The sequence below is a fragment of the Lissotriton helveticus genome, chromosome 10 (assembly GCF_964261635.1).
Source record: "Lissotriton helveticus chromosome 10, aLisHel1.1, whole genome shotgun sequence".
Lineage (NCBI taxonomy): Eukaryota > Metazoa > Chordata > Amphibia > Caudata > Salamandridae > Lissotriton > Lissotriton helveticus.
Genome location: NC_136071.1, coordinates 935,946,759 through 935,971,799, shown reverse-complemented (window position 1 = coordinate 935,971,799; position 25,041 = coordinate 935,946,759). Strand labels below are relative to the sequence as shown.

At 43.3% G+C, this 25,041-nt stretch overlaps 1 protein-coding gene across 1 annotated transcript in view; it reads right to left on the bottom strand.

Moving 5' to 3' along the window:
• Positions 1-25,041, bottom strand: part of ABCB1 (ATP binding cassette subfamily B member 1) — a 562,371-nt gene that overhangs the window by 321,619 nt on the left and 215,711 nt on the right. Inside the window, exon 7 of the mRNA XM_078663595.1 lies at positions 13,107-13,278. Within this exon, the coding sequence (XP_078519721.1) occupies positions 13,107-13,278 (172 nt within the window). The remainder of the gene's footprint in view (positions 1-13,106; positions 13,279-25,041) is intronic.

Here is a 25,041-nt window from a genome sequence, read left to right as displayed (position 1 = left end):
GGGTGGGGGAAGGTGATGGGCTCCTTCTTGGTGGAGGCTGAAGAGGTAGAACAAGGGCAGGAATGTCCTGTTCCGTCCTTATTTTCTTTAGTGGAATGACATAGGATTCTAATGGCTGGGAAGTGATCTTTCTTTTATAGAGCGTTAATTTCCCAGTTTCGGCATCGATGTAATGCTCAGATTGTTCCTCTGAAGCTTGACGTCGATCCAACCGGTCACCTAGCGCCGAAGGTTCTGACGGTTCAGTGGTCTTTGGCACCGATCTTGGTGCAAATGCCTTCGGTGCCACCTTGGGCGGCAGAGTGTAGAGAAGCTTGCTTGAAGGCTTCGCAGGTGCGTCAACCAGTTTCGGAGCCGACGGCGTGTGAGTGGTGGACGTTAAAGTCTTCTCCCGAATACGTTTGAGGGAGTCAGTGACCTGCTTAGTGAAGGAAGCGGAGGGTTTGGTAACTGATGCCCCATGTCCGTCACTATCGGAGGCCCTCGGTGTCGACGAGGTGTCCGTAGACGCATCTTCGTCTCCAATGGTCCGTGCCTCCTTAGCAGGCTTATGCGCCGATGGCGTTGCCTTCGATCCGGCGTCTTTGTGCCGATGCGTAGGGCCTCCGGACCTCGGGTCGTGTCCCTTTGTGGACTGTGCCTCGATCGGGCGTGTGCCTGGCGGCGCCGCAGTCGCGTCCGAAGGACTTTGAACAGGCTTAGTGGACTTTACCGGAGTAACCGCGCTCGAAACGTGCTGGACGACCTTTTTTGAGGACGGGTCCTTGGCCACCTTTTGTGGCTTTGTCGGCTCGACAGCCTTCTTCGGTGTTGGCTCGACAGTCTTCTTTGACTTCTCAGTGCTGGAGGGCGCCGGAGTCGATGACGTAGCAGCCGACGGCAGTTTAGATGGTACGGCGGCCATCTTTGCTGTTGTCGAATCCGAAGGTTTCGGTTTCGTTTTCGATGGTACGTCGGCCATCTTGGATGTGGTCGAATCCGAAGGTTTCGGTTTCGATACGCGCAATGGCGTCTCCGCTGTTGAGTCCGTGGCCGGGCCAGAAGGCGGGGCCGGGGATAGCGGTGCAGGGTCGTGGGTAAGGCCGAGTGGCGATCCCGTGACCTGAGCCTGAGTCATGTAACTTTCGGGGCATAGCTCTTCCTCCGAGCTATCTTCCGCGGCCCCATAAACTTCTTCGTCGTCCCCTACCTCCTCGACGTATTCAAGGTACTGGCCCTCGACGGGTTCTCCGGGATCGGCCTCGACCTCCGTCGACGGTGGGGAAATCTGTAGATGATGGCTTGTGCCTTCTGCCTCGGGCTCGTCGAAGATGTCATCGGGTGCCGGAGCCTCTCGCTGGGCCTCGAGGCGCGCCACGGGGCCGAAGCTTGAGCGTCTTCTTCGACTTGAACTTCGAACAGGCCATACAGCTGGCCTTGTCGTGTTCCGGCGAGAGGCATTTGTTACAGACTGGATGCACGTCGATGTGTGGGTACTTCGAGCCACACACGGGGCAGAACTTGAACGGACTCCGTTCCGTCGTTGTTTCGTCGGGGTCTTGCTGCGACGACAGGGCCTTGTTGTCCGAAGAGTTATTGACTCCGCAGAAGTCCGACTCGAAGAGTCGGATGGAACACGAGCCCGGACGCGAACAATACTGACGGGGTAACGAAGGCCTTTTGGCCTTAAAGAAATAAGTTTATCGATTCCGACAAGGAGACGTCGAAATCACATCTGAACCCAGTAGCGGAAAAAAACAATCTGGGGATGGAGTCGATGCCCATGCGCACTGTAGTCCAGGGGAGGAGCCACCTATCTCGTGATACTTCGAAGACTCTTCCAGGACAACAATGTGCAATCATCCGGACCCAACACTAGGCGGCGATCTATGCAATAGATATGAATTTAGCAGCCCACATGCCTCGAACAAATAGATATTGAAGCAGCTAAATTTGGCAGACAGTGTTATGACAGTGAGATCACATTATCCCCAAGCAGTCCACCACACATCCCTTAATCCAAACTTCTTTCAGTGTAATTCGTCCCGCCTCCTGGTTATCCAGAGATGGTTGGTTAGTTTCACACAGCCCCTGTTGTTTCGCTCCCTACCTGTCTGCTGGCAAGACAGGCTTGCAACAGGCCTCAAAAGTACCTGGGGGGGAAGCTCCTGGGCAACAATGTGAAATACGTGTCGCCTATATCATTGTATGATACTAGATCTTTGAGTCAATTATATCCAGAGGGCGGTGAACCCCTACCCCAGCACATAGCCACAAGTCTTTTCCCTAGCAGGAGTGCCAGGCTAACGAGTTTTCTAGAATGTTTGGGTACCCCGTTAACATGGCCCAGAAATACCATCAGGGCTGCTGGCTGAAGTGCCAGGCCCACCATGTCACCCAGGACCTGGAATAACCGGGACAAGTAATTTTCAAGTATTGTACAGTTCCATGCCGAATGTATAACGTCCACCGCTGGTTCATTACATCTCTCACAGGCGTCACTGTCCCGTATCCCATATCTGTATAGTTTAACTGGCGTGTAATAGCTTTGATGGGGAAAATGACAGCAGTATTCCCACAAAGTGGCCATTAAGCTGGTAGTGACATCCTCCTCCCAGTTGTTCCTGGACCTGTGGTCTACCCTAGGCATGTCGTGTAGTGTAGGGGTGACCATTACAGTGATGATTTTGGCAGTCAATGAGCCAGTAGCTGTGAGGCTCAGCAGCCCCACTCTGCTGCTTCCCAGAGGTAGGCAGGGAAAGCCCTCCGCACCACCACCCACAACCTATATAAATGTAAATATCGCAAATGGTGTGTGGCTGTCCCTTTTTAGAAATTCTGTTAAGGTGTACCTGATCAATGATAAGCAGAAAGGGGATTGTTATGGCAATGTGTTCATTTTTTGCACACTTTAGGAAATTATAGGAAGAACTAAGGGCCAGATGTACGACCATTTTTTGTGGTCGGAAACGAGTTTTAAGCCTGTTTGCAACCGCAAAAAACGTGTGGCCCGTGTACCAACCCTATTTTCGAGTCGCTAATCAATTAGCGACTCGCTGAATAGGGTTAGAGACTCGCTATTAGAAAAGGGTGATCCTAGGACGTGCCTTCCTAATAGCGACTCCAAAACCAATGTATGAATGTTTTGTGACCACAATTGCTGTTGCAAAACACTCGCAGTTTACCAGCCTTCTCAGAAGGGTGGTACGGTACACTTCATTATGTACATCAACCTAGTAAGCAATTAGGTGGACGGTGTGTAGTGCTAATAATATCCTTCAATGTATTCACAAAACTGTTTGTTATCATCACATTATTCAATTATATGACTTTTAGAAACCACCAACACATATATAAATTCTATGTTTGTATCATAATTATAAAAAATATTTTAAATGTAATTCCTCTATTTAAAGAGGCTTACCTTATTGAAATAGGTTTTGTAGCACTGCCTCTCCCACGGCTGCGTCCGCCCGCTGTGTTGATTCCAGGCAGTAATGCTGCGTAAACTTGTGTGTTGTTTTACACATTGCAGCTCTGCAGATCCTTTCCAGTGGCACTCCAGCAAACATAGCAGTGATGTGGAAACTGCCCGAGTGGAGTGTGCCTTTACAGTCCTTGATAATGGTTTGGCAGCTTTGTCGTGACAAAATTGTATTGTGTTCACTATCCATTTGGCGACAGTAGTCTTAGAAACTGCAACGCCCTGGCGGCCTTGTCCATAGGCTATGAATAGCTGATTTAACTTGTGTACAGCTTTAGTCCTTTGTAAGTAGAATTTAAGACATCTTTTGACATCTACAGTGTGGAGCGTCCTTTCTGCATGAGTAGAAGGTTTCGGGAAGAAAGTCCTTAGGATGACCAATTCGTTCAAATGGAACTGAGAGGGAACCTTAGGGATAAATGTAGGATTTGTCCTGAGAATGACCATTTTGTGAGTGAAGTGCAGGAATGGATGCACTATGGTAAAAGCTTGTATTTCACTAACCCTTCTCGTTGATGTGAAGGCCAATAGAAGAGCAACTTTCCATGTTAAATATTTTATATCTACCTTATGGATGGGCTAAAAGGGTTGTTTCAACAGTTGTAATAAAACTACATTTAGCTGCCACTCCGGGGGTAGAGCTCGGATAGGTGGGAAAGTTCGAAACAGTCCTTTCATAAATTGTTTTATGATTCTTGACGAGCATAAGGATGGGTATTTAGATGAGCGTCTGTATCTAGATATAGCAGCGAGGTGTACTTTAACTGAAGAGTATGCCAATCCAGTTTCCGTTTGTATGACTTATTGGTGCTGTAAGAAAGGGATCTACAATTATGTCTTTGCATTCCTGCGAAATGGTCAGATCCTCAAATTCGAAGAATTCAGGAGCCACGCATGTAACTGCAGAGATTTTACCCAACTGCAGAGTCGCTGGCTCCGGGTGACATATTTGACCTTGGTTCCTGGTCAACAGTGCTGGTGTTGGTAATAGGCGGATGGGCTGAACTTCTGATAAAGAGGAGAAGTTCCGTGTACCAATGCTGTCTGGGCCACCTGAGGGCTATTAGGAGAAGGGGACAGTGTTCCCATTTCATTTTCGTGAGGACCTTGGGTATCAGAGGAATGGGGGGAAAAGCGTATACATAGATCCCTGACCATCGCATTGAAAGAGCATTCCCCGAGTGTTTGGGAGAGAGAATCTGCTTGTGAATAATCAGCATTTGGAGTTGATTTGGGTCGCAAACAGGTCTAACGCTGGCTTTCCCCAGACTGCAAATATCCTGTCCAGTTGGCTCTGTTCTAGTTCCCACTTATGGCAGCTGTCTTTGGTTCTGCTCAAAGCATCCGCCAAGGTATTCCGGAGACCTAGAACATGTTCCACTGTTAGGGATATTCAGTAAAGAGTCAAACAGCTCCATAACTGGTGGGCGTCTTGTGAGAGAGATAGAACTTGGTTCATCCATGCTTGTTGATGTAAAACATGCTTGTGGTGTTGTCTGTGCCGATCAACACCGATGAGCCCTGCATTCGAGGGAGGAAAGCCTGAAGGGAGTGAAAAATGGCTTTTAACTCCAACCTGTTTATGTGCATTTGACGTTGAGTCGAGGACCACTTTCCTTGAATCTGCAGGTCCTGCAAGTGCCCTCCCCAACCTTACATAGAAGCATCTGTTCTCACTATGTATTTTGGAATCACTGGTAGAAAGGAGAGGCCTTGGGACAGATGTGATTCTAGTGTCCACCATTTGAATGCCTCTTTCATACGTGGGGTGATAGTTACCACGTCGTCGAAAGATCCTGTAGTTTGAACCCATTGACAATGAAGCTCTTCTTGGAGAGGCAGGTGAGCTAGTGGTATCAAGTTGATTGCGGAGGAGAGCATTCCCAGCAGAGACTTGAATATTCTCACAGAAGGGTACTTTTTTCTGGAAAGTATGAGTGCCAACACTTGCAACCGCTGCTGTCTTTCCTGGAAGAGGAAGGCTTTGTTCTGAATGCTGTTCAAGTTGGCCCTACAAATGTCATTGTGTGGCTTGGGGAGACCAATGATTTCTGATGATTTATCGAGAGTCCCAATGTGAGGAACAGGGCCAGACAATCGTCTGCGGCGGCCTTTGCTAAAAGATCTGATGGGTTTTTCAGCAGTGAATCGTCTTGGAATGGGAATACTTGATGACCCTTGTTCCGCAAGGCCACTGCCACAGGAGCTAGATACTTTGTAAAAATGTTTGGAGCCGATTTGAGGCCAAAGGGAAGGACTCAGAATTGATATTGGGTACGAGCCACTGTGAATTGGAGTAATTTTCTGTGCTTTGGATGTATAGGAACATGAAAATTCGCGTCCTCTAGAACCAAAGAAGTCATGAAATCTCCGCTGTTGAGGTATTTGTTTAAGTTCCTGAGGTCTAAGATAGGTCTCTACTCTCCTGATTTTGTACAAATAAGAAAGAAGCGGGAGTAGAAACCTTTCCTTCTCTGAGGAAATGGGACTTTTTCTATTGCCCCTTTTTGGAGCATAATCTTGGCTGAAGACGAGGTGGGGTGTGATCCCCTGGGTGGAATGTTGGGAGGGATTTGGGTACATTTCAACGTGTGGCCATTAGAGATAAGATCCGGGACCCACTTGTCTGACGTGATATTGCGCCACTGGTGGATATGGTTGGAAATCTTTGCACCGGTTGGGAAGGGGGAAATGTAACTGGTACCTTGTTGTGATCAATGCTTGCGACTGGAGTTTCAGGCTTGAGACACTGTTTTTCACCTGGAGCCCTGTCTGGAGAAACCAGCTGTTGTTGGTTGTCGACAGAATTGTTGTTGGCATCCTTGGTGATATTGTGGCTGGTAGGATTGGTAAGTCTGGGTACGTTGGTAGTTTCCTCCGTATGCAGAAAATCGACGGCCTCGAGCTTCCCAAAAGGGCACTTTACGGTACTGAAGGGTACCTAGCGCTTTGGCAGTGTCTGTATCTTTCTTTATTGTTGTAAGTGCTTCATATATGTGATTGCTGAATAGGATATCGCCGTCGTATGACATGTCTAAAATTTTCTACTGTACTACTGGGCGAAAGGATGTTGCCCTCAGCCACCCCTGGCATCTTAGAACGGCCACACCCACTAGTTTGCGAAAGCTTGTAGTGGCTATATCCATAACGCAGTTTATGATTTTGGCCGCTTCGTGCTGTCCCTTTGCAAGGATTTTATTAAACTCTTCCTTATTTTCCTCTGGAATAAGGTCTCTCATTGTCTCCATATCGGACCACATTTGCATATCATAGCTGCACAAGATGGCTAAAGCATTAGAAGCGCTGACAGAAATTACGGCCATTGAGGAAAATCTTTTTCCAATGAAGTCTAAACGGCGACCCTCTTTATCCGGGGGAGATATGATGGGAGTAGATTTTTTTTTTATCTCCTTTGGGGTTGCCTGTGAGATTACAGAGTCTGGCTTGGGATGACCTGTGAGACATGCAGGAGAATCCTCTGGTGCACTGCATTTTTTGTCTAGTCTTGGTAGCACCGGAACCACGGAAGCTGGCGTCTTCATTACCTTAACATCCTCTTGCCCAATATAATCTATGATAGGTATTGACCTGACTGAATTTCTTGATTGTTCTTTACAATCATAAACAAAGCAATCCGATTGTTTTACAACTGTAGGCAAGTGGAATCTGGCTGTAGCTCTGTCCATTATATTATGGAAACCTCCAATATCCTCTGGAGGTGAGTCTGAAGGAAGATGAGTAAGAGGGGACAGTGTTGGTACTACATAATCATCCCATTCATCCATAGGCGGAGGAGGATCATGGATTTCTCCCTCGTCAGGCTCTTCTTCAGAGGTAGTAGGATCCTCTCTAGGAGGCAGAGGAATTATGAGACGTGGCGTCAGTCTGGACATGGCAGGAGGTTGTGGTAGTGTCAGAGGAGCCACCGGTGGGGGGAGGGGGGAACTGTGATGCAGTCCTCTTGAAGAGGAAACCTCCTTTTGTAATCCGCCAAGATACTTTGTGGGTCCACTATTAGGGACTGACCCAGTTGAGCAGGTTGTTGCCTCGGCTGTTAATAGTATCTGAATTGATGATATTGTGTATGCGGGACTGAAAACTGTTGATATTGCTCCTCATAGTCATAGTCTTCATCCTCTTCCTGACACTTCACGTTGAGTTCGGAAGGGCTATGCGCAGGCCCGGATGTATGACGTTTCAACGCATGCTTTTACAACGCATGCCATTACGACGCAGGTTTTACAACGCAAGTCGTTACAACGACTTGCGTTGGGGGGCGCTGGATAGTGAATAGTTTAATTTACTATTCCAACTCCAGTCCCCGTGGATAGTAGGGAAGGTGTTGGATAGTAATTAAACTATTCCCTATCCTAGAGCGCCCCCCAGCGCAATGCGTTGTAATAACTTGCGTTGTAAAAGTTGCGTCGTAATGGTAGTGCATTGTAAAAGTTGCGTTGTAAAGGATGTTCCCCGCAGGCCCAAATGGGCCATCATCATCAGTGTCTTCCACATCTAACAGATGACTTGACGGTAGGGGAGAAATTTTAGTTGTTCCAAATTCAATTTGTGTAGCTTGTAGAAATGGAATTGACGGGCCCGTAGACGAAATTGGAATTATCCTCGACGATGCCGTTGTCGAGGCCATCGCCGGTGGAATTATTGTCGTTGACGGAGTCTTTGGCAGCAGCGGGATTGCCGTCAAGGATGGAGCTGTCGTCGAGGCTGCAGCTTTCGCCGACAATGAAGGAGCCGTCGAGATGGAGTCGTCGTCAATGTTGGAGTCCTCATCGATAACGAGGTCTTCATCGACAATGAAGTCTTCTTTGACAGTCTGGTCGATGATAAAATCTTTGTCGATGGTGGTGTCTTCGTTGACGGAGTCGTAGTCGATGATAGAGGTAACATCGACATAGTCGAAGTAGTCAGCGCTGTCCCCGGTCTCGACGACGATAGAGTTGTTGTCATCAGTGTTGTTGAAGTAGTAGGTGTTGATGGCGAGCTTGACGCGATGAGGATTTGCGACTGATTTTGCACCTGGAATGACTTGAAGATTCAGTTTTTTCCTTAGATGTCCCCGAAGAATGAGAGGAACCTATCTCTGAGGAGACCTTGGGCTGTTTCTCCTTTTTATAGAGATTCTCCGGTCAGATGAGAGACTTTAGAATCTTTCCTGCTTTCTTCAGGCTGACCCTCAGGCGACTTGGGCCTCTTATGAGTTTTTGAGGGTGTGTCGCTCTCAACATCTGATGAAGCACTCTGCTTTCTCTTCAGCCACAATAAAAGTCTGCCCTCTCTGTATTTAACGGTCTACATTGAAAAAGTGCAGCATATTTTACACTGTTTTGCCTCATGATGGGGATGGAGGCAATAGATGCAATCCTCGTGGGCATCATCAACGTGTACTCTTTTCTTTCCGCAGGATTTACAAGGTCTAAAAACCTTTTTTATCAGACATTCTTTTATATAAATATAGAAACAAGACTTATCTGTGAAAAGTTGAAGAACTGAGCAGAGCTCAGGGAGACTCCCTTACACACGACGTGCGGTGAAAATCTGAGGGATTCAGCCTCTCTTGGGAAGGTTCTAGAGGGTGCTGGTTGCTGATTTGTCATGTTTTGAGTTTGGTCCTTTTTATAACAGGAGGTTGATAGGCTATGATAGTTATTGTTTACTGCTTTATTATATGTACAGTGGGACTTACACTTCGACGACGGGGAACGATTAAAGCATGTGAATCTATGAAAGATACCCCAATACTGGATAGTCTCTAAGCATATTTCTACACATTGTGAGGTGAGGTACTGCGTTCGGAAAAAAACTGACTTGTATTAAACTGATTCTTATATCTTTTTTCAACACGTATCTAAATACTTTTTGGTGTGTTAAATTGTGCATTAAAGAATTTACCCAAAATTCTTCATGTTTTCAAAAATGTAATCTTGAAAGAGCACCACATCAAGGATTTAAGTGGTTGGTTGGAAGAGTGATGATGTGACCATGTATTATAAGGAATAAAGTACCCCAAGCCATATGTTATAAGGATATTACAAGTCACTTTGGAGTTCCATGATCTTAAAAAGGAACTCCTCTGTGACTTGCAACATCTTTGTAATGTACGGAAAATGGCACTTGATTCCATATATTATTATTATTCATGGGAATCTGCAATCCTTGTACAAAAGCCCATCTCTAATTTACTTATTACAGTTGAGGTGTGACACATCAAGTCACCTGTAATAAGAAAAGTATCCAGCTTGTCAGATTTAACAAGTTAGTACAGTTGAGCAGTGATGTGCTAGTGCCTGAAGTCTCAGCCAGCAGCTAAGGTGAAAGGCAAGTAGCAAAGCATAATTACAGCTGCAGTGACAACAAGATCTGTGTTTTCGTTCTTCGGATCTGTTTTTCTAAACTGATCAGTGATCAGAAGAAAGTAGAAATTCATGGCAACATTTTTGTTTGCCCGCTAAATAGCTCAATACAAGAAAAATTGATTTTCTGTGATCTACTGCATTTTTTATCTAACCTACATTAAACTGATTCTAATATCTTTTTGTATACTATTGGTGTGTTATATTTCACATTACACATTGCACTTTTATTGTTCATATCTGCAACCATACTATCTCTTTCATATGAAAGAGCAAGACAAACGGTTTTAAGCAGTTTGTGGAAAGGGTGATGGTCTGACCATGTATTATAAGTAATAAAATGCCCTGTACTGTACGTTAAAAGGATATTGCTAATCACTTTGGAGTTCCAGGATGTTCTAATGGAAGTTGGCCTTTGGACTTCTTCTTCTATTTTGTCATGGACATCCTCAGTGACTTGTAACATCATTATAATGTAAGTCAGTGGTTAATTTATCCCCTAAATTATTGTTGTTGCTATTATTAATATTACCATTATTAATTATGTTATTATTATTAGCATGAACATGAATGCCAATAGTAACAGCAGTAGTAATAATAACAATCATATTACCAACAACAACAATAGTAAACATAGAAAGTACATAGCATACTATAGAAATCATCCCTATGTGCTGCAGTTCATGTCTGGGAATCCTAAAGATGTTTGTCAAGCTTTTTTGTTTTGTTGCCAGCCCTAAATATCTTCTGACATCCAATCATGTAAACAGTCCCTTAGCTTTTTGTAGCTGTTCCAAGACACATGTATCAAATACACATTGGTTCACTGATAAAGAAATGTAAAAAAGTTTCAGATGCAGTCTCGAGTCTGGGAAATATTCTGAAGGTGAGGAATCTACAGTCACAATTATGGATCAGAACAGGCCATCATCATTGAAAGACAGCAACGTGTCTGAAGTCACAGGCACAGACTGCAAGATCTCAAATGATTTGCCTTAGTTTCTACCATAGCTACTTGAAGACTCAACACGTCTGCTGCTCTGTGAACTACTAACGCAAGAGAGGCACTCTCCTCTGTAGTGAGTCCCAGAGGGAGTCCAATTTTGTTTCAGGTGAAGGATCAAGCCCACTAGCATTTTGCATAGCTAAATATATGCCAGCATCAGAGTAATGAGGGGAGATTGAGTTAACTACCTCGTTGTCACCATATGGAAAGCATTTGAGTCCGCTGCAAATAATGTGTCTAGCTTTTTATAGTACAGGACACCGGGAAGTAGCACCGCATGGGTGTTCTCCCAGGTCAGGGGCTGCACCTTGGTTAGTTCATAAGGAGCCGCGGGCCAAGCAAGATCCAGAGTTTTCCCCAGATCAAAGCCAGGATCGTAGTTGAATCTGAAGCTGGCACGACAGGGGGCTGAGTGAATGTTCAAGATATTGCAACAGACAAAGCCTTTAACAAGGTGTGGAGGTATGGGTCTGTGCTGGCGAGGGTCCAGATGGGTGACCCACAGGGTCTGAAATCACCGCAGAAGAATCCGCCAGTGTCCTCAATCAGAATTCTGTCTCCCTTTCCATGTTCGGAATTAATACATTTTTGGTTTAATGTCAATTTTTGTTTTATGTATAACCCCACATATTGATCAAAAGCATCTACTGTAGTTTTTAGTCAAGGCAGGCTCAGGATGTTGATGCTAGTTTTATGGTATGTTGCATAAAGTTGGAAGACATGTTTTGTAATCTCTCCAAATAAGAAAAGATTGAACTGGGGTCTGAAGTTGGTTTGGCAAAACGCTCAGCAGCTTAACACCAACTCCCTCGAGCTACGTTAATACCTTTTAGGCATGGATCAAGCAAAGGTTTTGTTTAACAGGTCTTAGTACCTAAATTCAAACAAGGTAATAGAAGTAATACTTGAATTAATGTCAGCCACTGGCGATGGCTTTGGGGTGCATTTCAGACTAACTTTTTTCACCCACTCACCCACTCAAGACAGAGACTAGCAATATATACATTAGTCTTGATCCTGCTCCAATCGGAACAGTCCATCCCGAGCTACAAGGCCCAGAGGGGAACACAAGCAACTCCAGACGGGTTTGGGCCTATTAGGACCTCGTCAGAAGGATGCAGCTTGAGTTGTAGGGCTCCACGAGCATGGGACCCATGCCAACAAGTTGATGGATGGAATGCTTGAAATAAACAAACCCACTGGCGTTTGATCTGAGCTGCATGCCAGTAGACATTTTTTCAGTAAGCCATTCTAGACATGAGCCTTGGTCCTGTTCCAACAGGAACAGTCCAGTCAAATTGCCAGATCACGGCTCCTCCAGATTGGAAATCAGGCAACACAGATCAGTTACAGACTACTTAGGACTTGTCTGTGAGGTATATCATGAATTCTGTGGAGCAGTGAGTGCGGGACCCGAGTCTGGTCATACCCGTCATCACTAGGATGTCAACTGCAACAAACAAAGTATTGATGGGATGCTTGAATTAATATTTCCCACAGAAGGTCTCAGCAGGCTAGTCCATCTTTTTGCCCTTGCACTGTGGTGATGCCCAGACACAGTGATGCTTATGGGGCAGCAGCAGAACCTTCAGTTCCTTCAACTATCGAAAGCACACTTTGGCAGCCATTTATTCTTGGGTGATTAACGGGGGCTGGTAGTCAGCGTGTCTGCCTTAATCGTTTACATTTCGGAAGTAGGATAACTTATTAGTGCCTGTGTTGTGTGTCAATAATGCTGAAGGAGGCAGGATAATACCAGGAATGCTCAAGCTTGCTCAAACCCGCGCAGTGTTCAACCTGAATGCTGAGGTAACATGTCTGTGAGTATGAATATGGCAGTAGCGGCTTTTCCCCTGGTTTATTTGGGATGCATAAGCCCACTTCAATTTACAGCAAAACCCATCCTATTGCCTCACGAATACATGTCTTGCATTTAATTAACTATGTTACCATGTGGTTATCACACTAAGGCCAGAGACCACTATTAAGAACTAGAACCTTACAACGTCGCTCCTCTGGCTTGTTGAAGATGGCTAGTGATGTTTAGCATACACATGATGCGGCTATTTAGGACTAAATTGCTGATGCCTTGGGGATTGCCGTTTGGGACCCGTTTTCTGATGGCTCTGGTATCCAAACATCTTTAAACCCGGTTGTAGCTCTCCTGTCGCCGTGATATCCCCTGGACTGATTGTTACAGTCTACAAGTACAATAAACTAAACATGAGGGTTACCCAGTACTTTCGAGGAAACTCAAGGACTCTTTTACCTTGGACCAAATAGCTGCTGAGAGCCCCATGAGAGGGCTGACTGCCAGGATCACCAGCGTCAGTTTCCAACCCTTAGTGAAGCCAATCACAAACCCTGTAATGAAGGTCGCAACTGACTGGAACAGCATGGCAAGTTTATCGCCAATCCCTTCGTTAATCTTGGAGATGTCACTGAAAAAAAAACAAAGAAATCAATTTCAATTGAACTCTGCACTGTGTCAAACTTTTCGAAGGCAGTAGCGTCACTTAAAGAAACATGCCCTTCCAGGTATCCAATTACAGAGAGGGAGACAAAGAAGCCATCTGATGACCCGGCAGTTGCCATGGGAAGAGTAATTACTGTTTAATTTTAAATCACCCTTTTCCCTTAAGGGGAATACAGGGCGCAGCAGTGCAGCAAGACTGTGTATACCTTTGCACGCTCATGTAAAATGTCATATTACATGGCAGAGAACTCATAATCTAATAATATGTATCGAAGCTGCTGCTTAAAAATTGCAACGGGAGGAACTGCATGTTAATATACTCTTTTTTGAGAAACATACAGTTTATTAAAATAAAGAAAGTATTACTTAACCTAATTGAGGATTATGCTTTCATTGAAGTATACAAAACAATAATATAAATAACTTTAGTAAAAAACGTAGAAGCAATCGAAACTGTTTGGAGGTGATAAAATACAACTTTATTAAAATTATGGCTTCAGTATTAAATACTACTAAGAACAATTGCAATGTTCATGCGTACACTCTTATCATAATTGAAATACTATGTATAGTTAAAAAGAAAAAGGACTATGATTTGAAAAAAGCATATAAATATAACAAAAATGTATACTTAAGTGGTAAAACAATAATGGAGTATGTAGGATACTGTTTACAAATGGCTCCCATCGTCATAAACAGTTGTGGAGTAGCACAGCAGCATTGAGGAGCAAGCGCATACAAAAAGCATCTGAAAAATGATGCTGCAAAAAAAAAAGGCAAATATTTTTTTGCGTCGTATTCAATGTATTCAGATGCGTTTGTTAGTTAGTTAGTTATTGGGCCCACTGCTACTGAGCTGTTCGTAGACTGCAGCCTAGTCCCTCATTCAGTACAATGGAGGCAAGACATACCTAAACAGGCAATAAAGAAAACAAGGACACCCCAATACTTCTGTAGGCTGATCGATGATGTGACAGAATCTCTCAAGCAAAAAGCTGCAAAACGCAGAGGCTGACCGAAAGTCCCTCAAAGTAAGTATAAACTACAACATGTTTAATATCAAATCAAATAAGCACTGGCAAAGCAAATACATCATGCCTTTACAATTCGAGGACCACACTACTGGCTTTGAAATACTTGTTTGTAAAGAAGTGGAAATTAAGAAAACATTAAAAAGAACAACGGCAAATTGGCTAGCAGTTTGTCGCAGGTGGATGCACCCGGGGCCCTCTTGGAATGTAGTGTCTTTAGGGGAAAAACCTGTGCCCAGAGGGTTGTTGGAGCATCATAAAACCTAGTTCTTCGAGAACGCAATGTCTGCACTCCAAGGATAGCTTCAGAGGCTATGTCTCTGCACTTAAGATAGCCTCAGAGAGCTCTGTGCCTTCACTTGGAGGATAGGCTCAGGGTTCTCAGTGTTTCAGGATAGGCTCAGAAAATTGAAATTGTTTTCCTCTTGAGGGAAGCCTCAGAGATCTCTGTCTCCATTCTCAGGGTAGCCTCGCAGTGCTAAATTTGGAAACTGTTATGATGGCCTCACAGAGATAGGTGTATTTGCCTCAACATCTGAACTCCCGGGGTACGCTCTGACAGCCCAGTGTAGTATATATCACCCAAAACCTAGAGGTGAAGATTGTTCCTTTTATTCACAGTTAACCATATACAACGTTATGTGGTACATGGATTCATCTGTGACATGATTCATTGAAAAACCTCATTTAGTATCCTGCAACCTCAGATGAACCCATTTTGATGATGGTGAATGTAAATGTAAATGTTTTTGTACTTGTATACCGCACAGCTACCCGCAGTGGGTTTCCTGGCGCTTGTACGAATACTGCAAGGGAACTCTTCCTGGCTTTCCCTGTAAAGTGTCCACTCCTGGGCACCCCCATGGTGCAGACCAGGTATCCCTCGCGTTGTGGGGGCCGTTGTGGAGACTAAGCAAGCTATTGCCCAGAGTTGCAGCGCTGGACCCATGATCAGAATAGGCACTGAGGCGAGAATATCCGGTCAGGGGAATTAATGAGCCCGAGACACGCCGAGGCGGGAATCGAACCCTGGTCCCTGGCCAGAGCTCTGCATCAAGGTCTGCCTGCTCTAACCATTGAGCCACACTTCTCCACAAGAGTAAAAATAAGAGTGTTCCGCCACCAAAGTAAGTTTGGATGATATTTTTGTCAGCTTAAGTCTACATTTAGTACAGAAATAGATCTATCTATATTACACTAGATGTATTGTTGATTTCATACTTTTAAAAAGTTTCACTAGCTGATGGTGAGTTGCTCTTGAGACATAGTAAATAGCTCCAATGCCACCCATCCTCTCAGCTACTCTTCTGGTCAGTGTAAGCTTTCTAGCAGGTGTGATCTAGCCGACATGATTAAAGATGCAGAGCCATTGGTTACTGATATTTTACCCAGTTAAACTTTTTTTTTAATTGATGAGAAATCATCCTCTGCAAATCTGTGCAAGTCTTCCCTCCTTCCATGCCTTCTGAACCTTCGGATGCCCAAACGGAGGTCCGGCATTGATAACATCTTGATGTTCAAAATGATCATCTCTGCTTCTTCTGTCTTAAAAGCAGATTGACATAGATCACAGAAAGGGCCAGCTCGGCAAGCCATCTGGTGCAGGAGCCTTTCCAGAAGAGCACCCCAGGGCCACACTCCTTCCATGGATTCACCATTACTCCCAAGGTCAGTAAGCAAACATGTGGCAGTCAGGGGCATTCACAGATGGAGTTCAAACAAATGTTGCATCTATTTCAAAATGGCACTTAACTGTTGTGCTTACAGTAACCCAATGTAAGGTCCCTTGTCACATTCATAACAACCAGAGGCAGCCATGTTCCCTAAAGAAATAAAATTTGTCATACAATTAGACACAACAAGAAAGACTTTCTGATTATTCCTTTCCTTTCTACTACCACAACCTGTGTTTTATGCATAACATCCCACCCTCCCCATGACATTCTCTTTTTTCTGACTGACGGATGGGCCGCTAAGCTCAGAAGTGATTTATGCATAGTTTGATGCAGTCTTCAACAGCGGACAGCTGTGTTGGTGCAGCATTTTGAGCACTCTTTCCATGCAGGTGCCATAGCTGAGGCGGGAAACTGATTTGAGCATTTGGGTCACATTGTGTATGGAACCAACTAGTACGGTTGCTTCATTCCTGCATTGTGCCCAATCGGGCGCGCATGCAGGAAAAGGAATGCACATGGTCTCTTAGCAACAGAGCTAGTCTTGTGAGATGATACCTCATTGTCAAGAGACCGTACATAAACATCTGCTTAAGAGCACAGCTATTCAGGCAGGAGGGTTGGGAGGAAAATGTAGGAGCAGCACCGCTATATCTCTCCTGAAATGCAGCATCAGGTGGAAGATTTGGTGACATTACGTATGTCAAATCTTCAAGCCATGACTGCAAAGGCGGGAACACAGCGTTAATCGGACAGCTGCAAGAAATTAACACCGATGAAGAGGATCACCAAAAAGTAAACACTAGAGGGAAATGGTTGCAGAGTCATCAGCTACAAAAGATGCTTACACATCACAGAGAAATAATAGGATTTCAACCTAAGGGGCAGATTTAGCAAGAACACTTTTGGTCAATATAGCCCGCCTTCAGATGATTGGCCTATGCATAAGGTCATAAAATATGGTTCTCAAAGAGTGGAAAGACACTAGGTACAATTTTCTTATTTTCAGTCAAAGATATCTTTTGAAAAGTTTGGAGGACAATTTTCCACAGATTCCAAACGTCAACACAATTCTGGCTAACATGGCATAAGAAATACACATTTTCTGTGTGATCACTGTGTATTTTTCACCTTTTGCTACACCCTAATTTTAGGTCGAGCCTAGACAGCGCATATGCTATCCGCAAGACCTGTTGTTATCTCTTATGTTAGTTTGCGGCAAGTCCACAAATTGCCATTGGCTGGTACCTGTGGCATTCTGAAATGGTGGCATTTCATTGGTGTTTGTCCCTCCATTCTCTGTCTGTTCCGCACCCATGGCGATTTCACAAATTGTTTCTTTTGGTCGTCACAGCAAGCGTCTATCTCAACTCCTTATGCTCCTTCGCATCGCTAAGGACCCGCCTCCCATCTGGGAATGCAGCCCATCCTTTCTTTGGCCATCCCATCATAATGCTTCCTCATTACACGCATTCATTAACGGCTTTTGTTTACCAGAGAGTCTCAGCTTCGAACGGCTTTTGTTTACCCGAGTGTCTCATCTTCAGTAAGTTCAACTATTTACAAATACGGCATTGTTTCATTTCCTTTTATTTTGAGATGTTGTTTAATTTAAATTAGTATTTCATTTATTACATCACGGAAAGGAGAGCCGACACCGAGACCTGAACCGTGGTCTTCAGTCCCAAAGTCGGCAGCTTTGTATGTTGTGCTACATTCAGTCACATTCAGCACTAACTATAAAGTTTGTTATATTTGATGGCAGTCTGAATGGGCGGAAACGAGGCATGTTGATGCTCTAAAACAAGCATTTGCAATACAATAGGTCTCGCAATTACGCGAGTTTGAGCTATTGGCATTGTAAAGGATAATAACAAAAAACAACCTCGGGTCTCCACTAGCACACAAATCATATATTTACATCAAAAGATATGTGTAAAGTAAATAGAGTCTCTCATAATCTCTCTTCAATAAATGGGGGATGATCCCTTTAAGGATCAAAACTCTCACTCACCATAGGTGACATGCATTATCATATGGGTTTCTCCTCCCAGTAAGAAAACCTAGTCCTACTGAGGGCTACAACTTCCTCACTCTGAGGAAGGATCTTAGGGATGTTTTTTAAAGAGATAGTCACTATCTAATTAGAGATGCTAAAATCCCATATGTGAGTATTTAGGTGTAGTGAGAGTGCAGCGCAAAAAAAGGAGACAAGAAAACAATAGTGGTGAGTTTAAAACTGCCTAATGGATGCAAAAAGATATCTTTATTGGCTTGCTCTCACTGGCAGGATTAAAAAAGCAGTGCAAAGAGTAGTAAAGATTTAAAACTACTCAAAGGTATAGGTCGACATGTTTCAGCCATCCGATCAATATAGTGTATCTTTGGCTTTTTTCAGGACCAAAATGATTTATCTAATGCTGCTATTACATATAATATAGTGAGTACATGAAAAGGTAATACAACACAAGGAATCCTGTGCGTTGATGTCAGGTATTACTGAGAATATCTGTAAGATGAGAGAGACAAAAGAAACAAACAAAACACCACACATTTCTATATGTTGTGCATATGCTACTAACATATTAGTATTATTTCTTTTATTAGTAGTTGCTCTTGTCATATCGAACAAGTAAAACCTACCCATAGTAGTAGGATAAGTCACCTCACCTCTACCTGGCAACAGCTCAGGGAAGGGGGGCCGGCTCTGTAAAGAACAAAATCAAGTATCATACCTAGCCTTCGTACAGGTGGACCTTGTTTGTGCAAATAACATACTGTACCGAACCAATTACAAAAGGAAAAGTTTTGTTCTATTTAGGACATTATGAACTTAGAGAAATTGATAGATAGTCTCAAAATAACGGTCCTATTATTTGTCCACACTAATGGATATAGTGTGAGGGCACCGTGGATGTAATTATAACAACCGCTACAATAAGCAGTGTTTAAATTCTCATAGCGTGTTTCCACTTTATTATTTAGTTATCGAAGCTCATAACCAATTCTGAAAGTGTATATAATCAAATGCCCCACATCAATAAGTTCGGTTCTTAACCTCAGTGGTACCTGGAACAACCGTTTTAATGAGAACTCGCGTTTTTTAGTGAAACTGGCGTTTTGTCACTAACTTCATTATTCGCACAGAATTCTCTCTTCCACATCAAGGTTTTATGCAGAAATGTAACTACGAACACTCAAGAGTTTTTTAATAGTCCGTCGGTGCCCCGTCACGGTACAGTGCTGCAACCGGAGGTGCTGACCGGACAGGCAAGCCACTTTTAAATAGTATTTTGATATCAGTCCATCCGTGCTCGGTGAGAGACCCATAGGTATCCTAACAATATGCCGGAACAATGAACCACATAGGCATATTGCGCTTGTGCGTGCAAGAGACAGTTCTATTTTCGCGCATGCGTGTATGCGTCATGTTACGTTTTTTAAGTTCAACCTTTGAAAAACTTTATCCATACAGGCCATTTATTCATACATTTATCAATTCTTACATTACACAGGCAATAGAGACAGGATCCTTATATCCATTACTAGGGTACCCACCCTATTATTCAGAGTACTCGTTTTTTAGAAGATCATATAATACAAAAACTTTAACCCAGTCTATTGTCGAAGAGCAACTCTGATTAGTGTATGTATTTCACACAGTAGAGTGTATGTATTTCACACAGTAGAATGTTTCTATAGGGCCAACCAGGGGATCTGGCCCAATAAAAAATCTTTTAGACCTCACATGCCAGGTATTTGTTAACACTCGCACGTTAATTCACTCCTGACCCCACCACTCACATATTATCCAATACCCTCACGCACCACACATAGTGTTTACATCAGTGCTCCTGCGTAGTCGCTGGTTAGTAGCACGCCACATTCTGTAGAGGGATGCGAAGACCCCTATGATGAAGCATGACACCAAGGGCCCTTTTGGTGGGTGAGGGGTATTTAAAGAACACAGTGTGCTCCCAACCATTGTAGGGACCATACCAAACACATCTCTGTGGATTCCTTTTGTTTATTCATACAGCACACATACCACAAAGAAAGTGACCTTTCACAGTGGGTAAGTCCCATAAAGCTTCTTGTCCATCAGTTTTTTTTGTCTTGGACGAGTATGTACAAATCGGTCTCTAATCATGTTGACACTCCTCTTAAATGCGAACATGGGAACAGGTAATGTCTCTTTACCGGTGTTCAATATCTTCCAATGATTGATAATACTCTTTTTAATCGGGTTGGAATAGCAACAGGATGTATTGAGAAAGGTCAACCTTGAATTCTTCTCTTTAGGTTGTTGAATTTCAATCAGGGCCTCCCTGTTGTTGTTGGCCGCTCTTTTCCGCGATTTCCATGTCGTGATCGCTGGATATTTCTTTTCTTTAAGATCAGTAGTGAGTATTTTGGCACTTTCTCTATACTTCTCAATGGAAGAGCAATTCCTCCAATTTCTCATGGAGAGACTTCGGGTGGTAACTTTGATATGGTAATAATTAATTACACGCCATCGGCTTCTTGTATAATTCGGTACTTAAACCACCCTCCTCCAGAAAGATTCGAGCGTCAAGGAAGGATAAATTATCCTTGTAAATCCAAAAGTGAATCGTAAATACTCATTTCTCTCATTGTGGCAAACTTTGATATGGAAATAACTAATTATACGCCATCGGCTTCTTGTATAGTTCGGTACTTAAACCACCCTCCTCCAGAAAGATTCGAGCGTCAAGGAAGGATAAATTATCCTTGTAAATTCAAAAGTGAATCGTAAATACTCATTTCTCTCATTGAGCCACAGATGAAAAGACAATGGTTTCCAGGGAACCTCTCCATATCATGAAGATATCATCTATGTAGAGTTTACAGAAACATATGTGTCTGTAGAAGGGGTTACTTTCTTGTAGAACCACAGTCTGCTCGAATTGGTGGACGTAGAGATTTGCCAAGCTAGGTGCACGAACACTGCCCATAGATGTGCCTGAGATTTGCTAATGTAAGTCGTTCTCAAACTTGAAGAAGTTTTCGTTCATGACTTCGTAGTTTCAAGCAAGAGTTGTATAGTAGCAAGGGTTTCATCCTGTGGTATGCATGTGTATAGAGACTCTACGTCAAAAGAGACCAGAAAATCTTGGTCTCTATCGAACGGAGTCTCTGGCAGAAGACGTAGCAAGTCTTTCGTATCTTGCAAAAAAGTGGCATACAGGATACCAGTGGTTGCAGAAAGAAATCAACGAATGTTGATAAAGGTTCAAGTATTGCACCTATCCCAGAAATTAGGGGCCTTCCTGGTGGCGGTCGTTTTTCTTTATGTATTTTAGGTAGTACATACAAGTATGGAATGATAGGGAAAGGTGTCGCCAAATAGGATGCTCCATGATCCGTGATCCAGTTGTTTTCTTTGGCTTCCTCTATAATTGTTTTTAATCTCATCAGAGAGACATTTTGTTGGTTCCATTTTAAGTAGTCTGTACAATCTCCTGTCTCCAAGTTGGCGCAGGCCCCCCTTCTCAGCAGGCTTTAACACAATTGTAACATCCTGAGACAAGTGTTGTAATGCCAATTGTTGAGGATTAGAGAGATGCTGGTATTGTCGGTTATTCTCTTCAACCAAACTGTTCACATCATGTAAGACTGCCTCCTCGAAGGCTGTAACCTGTGCAGGGACCAAATGTGCTGGAGGGTTAAAAGTAGAGCGGGGTCTTAGCCCTGTATTTTTCAAATCCTCTCCAGTGTCATTAATCGGTTGGTCTTTGAAAAAAGCATTCAGACGGATCTTGCAAAAGAAACCAGCCAACTCTTGTCTGATCTGAAATGCATCACCTTTATGTGTTGGCACAAAACCAAAAGCCTTTTGTAGGACCGATATTTCCATTTTTGTAAGTGTGCGTGCACTAAAATTAACAATCAATTGGGTTCGTGACGGCTCCCCGGTTGAACTCTTTTTTTTTCATGCTGCGTGTTGTCAACGCTAGCGGTGTATTCCAATGCACCATAGTTTGTGGATTTCTTCTTCGGCCCCGTGTGTTGCCTGGCCAATATTCCTATCTGGTTCATTGTGTTCAGGCATAGTGTTAGGATACCTATGGGTCCTACACCGAGCACGGATGGACCGGCATCAAAATACTATTTAAAAGTGGCTTGACTGTCCGGTCGGCACCTCCGGTTGCAGCTCTGTAGCGTGACGGGGTACCGACGGACAGGTAAGCGAGGACAAAGATTGGGACGATTAAAAAACTCTTGAGTGTTCGTAGTTACATTTCTGCAGAAAACATTGATGTGGAAGAGAGAATTCTGTGTGAATAATGAAGTTAGTGACAAAATGCAAGTTTCACTAAAAAACGTGAGTTCTCATTAAAACGGTTGTTACAGGTACCACTGGGGTTAAGAACCAAACTTATTGATGTGGGGCATTTGATTATATACACTTTCTGAAATTATTATGAGCTTCAATAACTAAATAATAAAGTGGAAGCACACTATGAGCATTTAAACACTGCTTATTGTAGCGGTTGTTATAATTACAACCACGGTGCCCTCACACTATATCGATTAGTGTGGACAAATAATAGGACCATTATTTGGAGACTATCAATTTCTCTAAGTTCATAATGTCCTAAATAGAACAAAACTTGTCCTTTTGTAATTGGTTCAGTACAGTATGTTATTTGCACACACAAGAGCACCTACAACAAGGTCCACCTGTATGAAGGCTAGGTGTGATGCATGATTTTGTTCTTTACAGAGCGGGCCCCCCTTCCCTGAGCTGTTGCCAGGTAGAGGTGAGGTATCCTACTATTATGGGTAAGTTTGACTTGTTCGATATGACAAGAGCAGCTACTAATAAAAGAAATAAGACTAATATGCACTATATATAGAAATGTGTGATGTTTTGTTTGTCTCTTTTGTCTCTCTCATCTTACAGATATTCCCAGTAATACCTGACATCAACGTACAGGATTACTGGTGTTGTATTACCTTTTCATTTACTCACTAAATTATATGTAGCAGCAGCATTAGATAAATCATTTTGGCCCTGAAGAAACCCAAAGATACATTATATTGATCGGATGGCTGAAACATGTCGACCTATACCTTTGAGTAGTTTTAAAGCTATACTACTCTTTGCACTGCTTTTTTAATCCTGCCAGAGAGGGCAAGCCAATAAAGATATATTTTTGCATCCATTAGGCAGTTTTAAACTCACCACTATTGTTTTATTTTCTTCTTTTTTTGCGCTGCACTCTCACTACATCTAAATACTCACATATGAGATTTTAGCATCTCTAATTAGAGTGGCTATCTCTTTAAAAAAACATCCCTGAGCTCCTTCCTCAGAGTGAGGAAGTTGTAGCCCTCAGTAGGACTAGGTTTTCCTACTGGGGGGAGAAACCCATATGATGAAGCATGTCACCTATGGTGAGCGAGGGTTTTCGTCCTTAAAGGGATCATCCCCCATTTATTGAAGAGAGATTATGAGAGACTCTATTTGCTTTACACATATCTTTTGATGTAAATATATGATTTGTGTGCTAGTGTAGACCCAAGGTTGTTTTGTGTTATCAATTACGATTAGGGGATATTCTCCTCGTTGGTCTTTAAAATATTTCCCTTGTACCCTCCTTAACCTTGTTTGTTTTACATTGTAAATGATAATGCCTTTTATTTTTGTTTTGGTGTTTAAAACATAAATAAAAGGCATTGTCATTTACAATGCCAATAGCTTAAACTCATGTAAATGCAAAACCTATTGCATTGCAAATGCTTGTTTTTTGCTAGTGTTAGAACTCTGTGCACTTTAACCCTGCTAGCCAATCAGAAAGGGACTGTGCCTCCCCCTTTAAACATGATCAAATTGCCGTACTCCTAATTGGTATAACTGATTTACACATAAGTCCCTAATATGTACCCAGTGCCTGTAAGTTAGAAGTCACTAGTGGACAGTGTAAAACATGGCTTCAGACCTGCCATTGTAGCCTGACTATGGCAGTTTAAACACTGCAAATTAACTTGTTAAAATAAATCTTTTTAGAGATATGATCCTTCTGTTTTAAATTATTTACCCAGTGTAGGCCTGGTAGCCCACATGGTACGCTTGCTATTTAAAAGTAGGACATGTATAAATGTAATGCTAATATATTTTACAATGACTAACACCCAAAAACTAGTTTTCACTGTGGTGGCTCTGCCTGTCCCATGAACAAAACTAGAGTACAGATTGAACATCCTAATACTGTATTTCAGTAAAGAAACTATGTTATGTTATGTTATATAGTTGCTTGTAACGCACACTATTAGTCGAAACTGTCCTGGCGCGGGAGAGGATCAAGGTGTCAGCAGAAATAAAAGCAGATAGTCTACAAGGCTTGTCTGAATAAGTGAGTTTTCAGATGTTTTTTGAAATATGTGAGGTTTGTCGTATGCCTGAGGATGTCGGGAAGGTTGTTCCACAGCTGAGCAGCTCTAACCGTCAAGGATTGTCCCCCTAGTCAAACTCTCTTAAATCTGGGAATAACCAGATATCTAAGGGTGGCAGATCGCAATTGACGAGGAGGATGGTAGAAAGCAAATCTGTCCCTAAGGTAGGAAGGACATGGGCCATGTAAGGCTTTGAAGGCCAGAACCAAGATCTGAAAGCGTACTCTAAAAGCAACTGGTAGCCAATGTAGCTGTGAGAGCTGCATGCGAACGCTGAGTCTCCTAGGGATGTCAAAGAGGAAAGCAAAAAATCAGGCGCACCAATGTAAAGGGCGTTGGCGTAATCCAGACGCGAGAGAATGAGTGCTCTGGCCACTGTTTCTTTTGCCTCTTGGGGAAGGAGAGGAAAAAACTTCCGGAGAGTGGTTAGGGTTCCAAAACAAGTACCCGCCAGTCGTGTGTTTTGTTCCTGGAAGCATAAATCAGCTCCGAACCAAATCCCCAAGTTTTTTGCAACCCCACAGTCCCCAGTGGGGCAAGGCAATCCACTAGGCCAGATGGATTCCTTAAAAGCCACCGGGAAGTGACCGTACAGAAGGATCT